General features: G+C 31.8%; 1 protein-coding gene across 2 annotated transcripts; it reads right to left on the bottom strand.

Moving 5' to 3' along the window:
- Positions 1-716: 716 nt before the first annotated feature.
- On the bottom strand, positions 717-6,351 carry LOC108978848. Of its 2 annotated transcripts, XR_001994138.1 has the most exons (5): positions 6,090-6,351; positions 3,440-3,654; positions 2,119-3,376; positions 1,222-1,411; positions 717-1,134 (listed from the first exon to the last, which is right to left on the bottom strand). XR_001994138.1 is itself a non-coding variant. In XM_018949342.1 (4 exons), the coding sequence occupies exons 2-3, from the start codon at positions 3,635-3,637 to the stop codon at positions 2,141-2,143; spliced, it is 1,434 nt and encodes a 477-aa protein (XP_018804887.1). In that variant the 5' UTR covers positions 3,638-3,654; positions 6,090-6,351; the 3' UTR covers positions 717-1,411; positions 2,119-2,140. The 2 variants fall into 2 exon arrangements, 1 of the variants encoding a protein (XP_018804887.1); XM_018949342.1 differs by having other exon boundaries at positions 717-1,411.
- Between the last annotated feature and the right edge of the window lie 1,050 nt (positions 6,352-7,401).

Genomic DNA, 7,401 nt, shown 5'->3' with positions numbered 1-7,401 from the left:
TGCTTTAGTTTAGATAATAATTAATTATTATGTAAGCTTGTATATATATGTAAATAAATAAAAAATAAAAATTTTTTCATTTTTGATGATCCGGTGAATTCTTTCCAATGTTTGCTACTTTTTACATCTAATGTTGTCTTTGAATATTGAATAGACATTTAAATTCTTTAGTTTTCTTTAGGCCTTGAAAAATCACAAAAAATGAAGCAAAACTATTTTTTATTTTATTTTAAGTAAATGCAGACTTGACAATTATAGAACGTGTAACATTCACTTGCGATCCATCAGTCATCAAAGTGGATCACATCCAAATATCACAATAAATAAATCTGAATGTGATCCATTTACAGTTTCGAGATAATTTACATTGATGCTTTAAGGCAGTTTTTAAATACTTACATTTGTTATATCGTTAAAATTCAGATTCTTTCGGATTTTTTTGTTGGTTTATTTATTTATTTTGAGAAAATAATTATCTTATTTCTTTATATTTATTTTAAAATTTACTTATATTTACTTTGCTAATAAATACAAATATAGCTTTTACGGGTTTCTAAATTTTTCCACATTCATACAACTAGATACTTTTTTAAGCTTATTATAGTTCAATAATACTCAAGTGGAATATAACACAGAGTGAATCTCCTCCCATCATAAAAATGCGCGCTTTCATTTTTGTATTTATTCTGAAAAAAAAAAGTACAAACAAAATTGTATTGGTATTGTAAGTGCGTATTGCGGAGTATTTAATTCTTCATAAAATTATAAACAGTAAAAGTATTTAAATATATATTACAAATGTGATATACAAATACATAGTGCGTTAAAAAGTAATAATTTTCCTTTGTGCGCTCAAGTCACAGAAAACTATTTATTATTAGTTACGAAAAGACTAAAATTAATTCATAGGAGTGTTATTCGACCCTAGAAGGTTCACAGAAAACCTGAACACCGTTATGATAAATACAATAACAACCCGCCTGTCGCGGGAATGGAACAATCATAGTAACATGGTTACCCCATAGCCCCTATAGTTTCACTGAAATTTTTAAAGCAGCATCCAACAAATTTTACACACAGCAAAAATATTACTTTATTTTACTCTAAAAATTATGTATGTATATTATCATTTGTCTGTAAAGAAATAAGCATAAAAAAACTTTTTGATTTTGGACGAAAGTGTTAAATATACATATATGTTTATCGGTAGATATAAAATACTTGTTGCTTGATGATACGGTGATGGCGGGCTCTTGATTCTGTGCACAGCTCCATCGAATAGTTTACTCAAAGTCTAACATTTTCCTAGATAATAATAAGATGCTCTCAAACTAACCCTCGTCCTTCAGTTAACCTGCAATACTCGTTATACGACTTCCTTAATTGAAAGGTGCTGGGAAATATTCTGACGCTAAAACACGAAAAGATTATTTTAAGTTTCGCTAAATTAAAAAAAAAAAATTTTTCTTTAAAGTACAGTTATCTAGATGAAATATTTGAAAAATATCTATTTATTTTTATTCATACAAACATATACATATGTATATGTATGTCATTTTGTTGTAAAATTCATTGCCGTAAGCAGCAGTATTTTTAGCACATGCATATTTTGCGCAAAGTAATGCAACATTTTATATACAATTTATTTCGAGTTTCACCGAAACTCGTCAACCAAAATAAGCTATAAAAAACTTTGTCCTGTAAAATTTGATGAGAAGGCAGGATCAAGCTATGTTGAGAGGAGCAAAACTCCCTATTCGGACACGAGTTTGTGTAGAAAGGCAAGCTAAGAAACAGGCAGCTAGAAGATCGATAGAAATCGACACATTTTTTATCTCATATCAATAGGCAAATATCGTGAATTTCTATTTATATGTTTAACCGTACTTTTATACTACAAGAAATGTACCTATGAAGGATAGTGTAGCTTCCTTGCAGCCGAAGTTGACGTTTTTCTTACTTTGTTATGCTTTTAATTAGATGAGCTAGAATAGCAGTCTTATCAGTAGGAGAACGAAAAATTTGGTTGACATTATCCAGCTCGCTCTATTTATTAGATTCTTCTGTTTGCAAAAGGTAATAAAACAGTTTGTGATACGATTAACATGATCTACTTACAACAACTTCACAAATTTTCAGTTTAAAAGCTACTTCCAGATTTAGAACCAGTTGAAAGTGCTTCTGGTGTTGAACGAATATATAAATGATGCATATCCGAATAACGATGGGAACTATTAAATGGAGTTATTTCATGCCCTTTTTTCCTTGGGAGAAAATTTTCGCAAAATCGTTTATTTGTTACAGAGGTAGATTGTTGAGATGTCACATTATTTTTTATGGAAAACTCATTCGAAGGTGGGGATGAACAACACGAGCTTTTAGAAAAGGCATTGCTGCGTGTCTGCGGCGCACCTCTACTTTTATTGTACCGCAAGCTTTCATTGTAGCTAGCCCCGCTACTAATAACACTACCACTAAATCCACTGTCCAAATCTTCTTCATCGAATTCTACATTATTAGAAGAATTTTGAGAATTATCTTTTACGTCCATAGATTGAAAAGTCTCTACAATATCTTCAAGGCTTGTACTTGAAATTTTTCTGCGATGATCTGATATGGATAAGGAAGATAAAGGTCCTCCTATCAAACCAGATTTACAACGTTTCGGATTTAATAATTTATTTGAGGTTTCGACAGTCGACGACAAATCGCTTTCAGCACCTCCACAGTGCACAATACTTTCTGCAGTTTCCTCTATGTTGTTAGGGGTCAGGTTAGGAGGCATAATAAAAGTTTCCAGTGATAAATTAAGCTCTTCTATTACTCGGAAGTGGTTACGTTGTACTTGTAAAATTTCTTCTTTAACGTTTTTTGCAGATATCGATATATTATTATCACAAAGTACATGTTTTACATTTTTTTCGTTAACTTCTTCATACAAATTTTCCGTTGTTCCATAATGAGTTGTATAACTATGATGATCTTCCAAGCACAAATATGCTTTCTGCTCACAACTTGCTTTAAAACGAAACCCCTTTGATTCATTTTGTCGGGAACTGATGTGTTCATTCTTACATTTTTCTATTATATCTTTTTGAGAAATATTTGAATTACATTTCATTACCCGAGGCTCATAATAAGCGTACGAATAAACGTGATCTACTGATCCAACTGCGCCCAGGGACTCAAAATCTTTAGATGTTCCATTGAAAGGATTTACAATTTGCACATCATCAGTTTCTTTTTTAATCGCGGCCACTACGGTGGCAGCAAGTCCATAATCTAAAAATGTAGATGAAGGTGGAGGTGGAAGAGGATCACCTATAGGTTCAAATCTTTCCATTGTCGCAGTGATATTGTTACGTGACCATTTCACCTGTCATATAAAAATGTGTTAAGTGTGCCTATTATGACAATGAGTAGGTGCACAGAGATTTACCTGGTTTCCATTTTGCACATCCCAATCGCCTCGATCTCCGTGCCATTTATGTCGATCTTTTAATATAAGATCAACACCTTCACAAAGGTAATTGATTTTTTCACTATTAAATGCCACCAATTCATTGCCAGGTGAGAAGGTTGGATTAATGTCCGAGTGACTGCCGGTATTTTTCTGTTTATAAATTCCAGTCTGCATTTTTACCTGGAAAATATCTGAAGGGGTATTGTTCCATAAAAATTATATTATAGCAATCCAAAATTGTATTTACTGTAGGCATTAAATTGAAGAATACTTGAAAACATACATTCATGCAATTGTATTAAATTAATGTTAAATATATATTTATTAAGCTAGGTAATATTATTATCCAATGGTACAATCTTGCTCATCTCCAATACCATCCTCTTCGAACAACTAGAAAGCTTCCCAATATTAATTTAAGAAGCTCGAGGAAAACCGCATTTTATCCGACCGAGGTAATATGGTAAAATGTACACTCAGAGAAAAAACCTACACAGTCGAAAATTTCCTGTTTCGCTCAAAATAATGTGCCTTGTTTGACTTTTTTATTACGTAACTACATTAGCTTACCGTTATTTCTGAAACCTTTAGTCTCTGTATGTGTGTAACTCGATACTTGCCTTATTTTCCTTTGAGCCAGTTGTAAAAATATGTTAAACATGCTGTTGTAAATCATAGACAGAAATCATAGCTTCATATACAAATAAATTATCCAAACGTCAAATAGCTCATGAAAAGGGCATAAGTGATTAGAGTGAGCGCAATATTATTAAAAATTATACGAATGTTAATTCTTTGAATCGAACAAAGGGAGTGGGCGTCCCCCCTCGTCATGAACGACAAATTAAACGGATGTGCATTACTCATCGCTTTCAACATGATGGAACACGTTCTATGCAAAATATCCATATTCGACTACGAACGCGACGCTTAGTCAAAAAAACAATTCTCATTACCCGAATGAAGAAACAGCAGCTAAAGTGGGCAAAATAACATTTTATTAGGAAACACACACAAAATACTAAGAATTTCTTTAAAAAATAAATTTATTTTGGTTTGTTATGTTTTCTATTGTTAAACATATAAAACGTAAAATATGGAAATAACTTGTTTAAAAAAGTTTAAACTATAAGTTTATTATACTATATGAACATGCTTTAAACACTAAGTAAAGAAAATTGATTAACTTTAAAAAAAAAAATCTGTACAACTTAAGATAACATGACCTTAGTTCTTTCTTCGGAGTAAACTAGTAACCTACTGAAATGCTTTTGGTAAAATTTAGCTAAAAGTTAATATAAATAAACAAATAAATAAATATAGATATTTCTAAAACTATGCTTGTAATATTTTCACTATACAGTGTAGTGGTCGGGTCTATATATTAGTAGTACATACACATGTCTACATGTATGTACATATATATCTAATTTTTAACATTAATCTACATACATTAATAAAATAAAGTTTCTTAGTTACACCGTTTATAACTCAGAACGGCTGAACCGATATGGCTGAAAATTGGTTTGGAGGTAGCTTAGAACCAGGGTAAGGACATAGGATACTTTTTATCTCTTAATATTAAAATTTAATACAACTCATAAATACAAAAATTATATTTTAAATCATAAGCATTTGCACAAAATGCATGTTTGTAGGAATCATTTGAGAACTGCCATCAAATACGCAGTGAAATAGATTATATAATAGATTATAACTGGCTCAGAATCAGTCGTTGAGTATGTATTATACCATGTGCATCCCAAAAGACTGATGTCATAACCTTTTCAGCCGACTTTTTCGTCGCGTCTTTCCACGCCTGAGAACCGGCTCATCATGTGCGGGCCACTAGAATGACTGTCGATTGGACTCCAGTCAGAAATGATGGATGGATATTGTCATACACCCACGCAAAAATTGGGTTTTATTACAATTAAAGAGCACTTAAACACTTCTCAGCATCAGTTATTTGTTGGTTTTGATGAATTATGAACTTGCGAGTTACCCACTTTGCAAAGAGCTTTTGACTCTTTAGAGTATCGATGTCCTCGGTGCTCTTTTCGCCTGTTTCCAGCTTAGCAAATATACCGACGAAAAGCAATGCTTTGTTAACACACGAAATGCATTAACTAATAGTTATAATCCAACTAATAGAAATTATATAGATGGTAGTAGTATTATCTACATATGAATCAAGCGTGGACGGGTCCTCAGTATAAGTATATTCTTTATTGTTTAATTCATGTAATAGCAAACATTTTGAGATATTTGTTTGAAAATATAATATTAAAATAATATTTTCGACTGGGACCCCCACGAATTCGGTTTAAAAATGGGTATGGAAGGACAAAGAAATCTTAACAGATTATGAAGGACGAGTTCTACGTGAAAAAATTGAAGACATTCTGGCGTTGGACCAACCAACATAAAATAAAGGCTGATATCTGGTATAGTATCCCACGAATTCGGAAACAAGCTGGGTATCGGCGAATAGGGAGGTAGAAGATTCTCCTGGTAAAGATTTTGAAATTTCAATTCAAATGTCTTAAAAACTAGAAGTCAGCGACAGCTATATGATATATAACAACTCATATTGTTGTTCATTTCCATGCGTACATCTACTTACATACATATAAGTCTCTTTATTTCCTTCCATTCATGGGCCCATTTAAGTTCGTTTAGACACAAAACTACATGAGCAGCAACGCAACAGCATATTTCATCTAGACATTTGGAATTATGCCGTTTAGTAATCCAAATAATATGAATAAATGAATTTAAATATGACACCAAACCAATAGTATTCAACCATCACTTCAATATTATTTTACTAAGTTATTGAAACGAGCAATACCCACAAATAACACAACTACCCTGTCTAAACTAAATTGAATAAAATACTTCAGTGCTGCCATCTTATTTTATTCAAAATAACAATCTTCGATTCAATGACTTACACTCGATATTTTTAAAATTACTTTAGGGAGTGTTTGGAAATTGGTAAGAGCTGTGTGCCAATGTGGTGAAAATTTAAACATTTCAAATATACAATATTTGATAGATGATTATTTTTCTTTTTTTACAACAAAAAACATTATCCTAATTGTAATATTCTCATATATGGTATACTGCGATATCTGACTTACTGCTGTCCCTGAATGAAAGAGAAAGCGGCAAATTACTCTCAATATTCCATAGTCTTATAGATTGTTAATGCGCATACATAAATAAATGCGGCAGCAACGCTGAGCGTTGAAAAATTCGATTTTGACAATGCGTTATGAAGTAAAGTTGGCTGCAGAAAACGAAGAAATTGTATTTTTTATGAAAAATTTCTTTTCGCGCGATATTTAATACTTGTACAAATGCACGTTAGTATTATTAATAATAGTATTTCCTTTTTCATTTAATTTCTTCTGAAAATTTTGTGAGAATTTGTCGTGAAATTACCGTTTTATTATAGGGAGGTTGGGTCGTCATTGACGCCAAGTGTTAAAAAACGCGGCACTCAACGCTTTTATTTAGGTACGCCAGTTATTTATGGCATCGAAAGGGAAGGAAATTATTATAATGGGGTTTTAATTTCATTTCGACATTAAATGGAAGGATGATTGAAAAAAATAACATTATAATCTAAATTTTAAAGCTCTTTTATTAGCTTCACCTCCAGGTTGTAATTTATTTCAGTAGCACTGAGACAATACAAATGATTGCATATAAACACATAAAAATATAAGCCAAAAGCCTAGAATACGGGTGTAATATAAATGCAAACTTCTTCATGCAATGCTCAGTTGTGTTTACGCGCCACGTTAAAATTTCTCCCCCGAACCGTTGTTGGACCTTCTCTATAATTTACTCTGGTGTTGTAGCTTAATTTATTTTGCTCAGCTACAAAACATCTCATTTCCCCAAATTTTTAATTAAAAATATTTAAA

This window comes from Bactrocera latifrons, unplaced genomic scaffold (assembly GCF_001853355.1).
Source record: "Bactrocera latifrons isolate USDA-ARS-PBARC rearing strain unplaced genomic scaffold, ASM185335v1 scaffold_128, whole genome shotgun sequence".
Taxonomy (NCBI): domain Eukaryota; kingdom Metazoa; phylum Arthropoda; class Insecta; order Diptera; family Tephritidae; genus Bactrocera; species Bactrocera latifrons.
The sequence above is the reverse complement of the archived record's forward strand: the minus strand, read 5'-3'. Positions and strand labels throughout refer to the sequence as shown.

What these genes read in the sequence shown, in the direction of transcription:
- LOC108978848 (XM_018949342.1), bottom strand. Translation starts at nt 3,637, where the DNA reads ATGCAGACTGGAATTTATAAACAGAAAAATACCGGCAGTCACTCGGAC. An exon ending in ATGTGCAAAATGGAAACCAG is followed by an intron (nt 3,377 to 3,439) that starts GTAAATCTCTGT and finishes TTTATATGACAG; the next exon opens with GTGAAATGGTCACGTAACAA.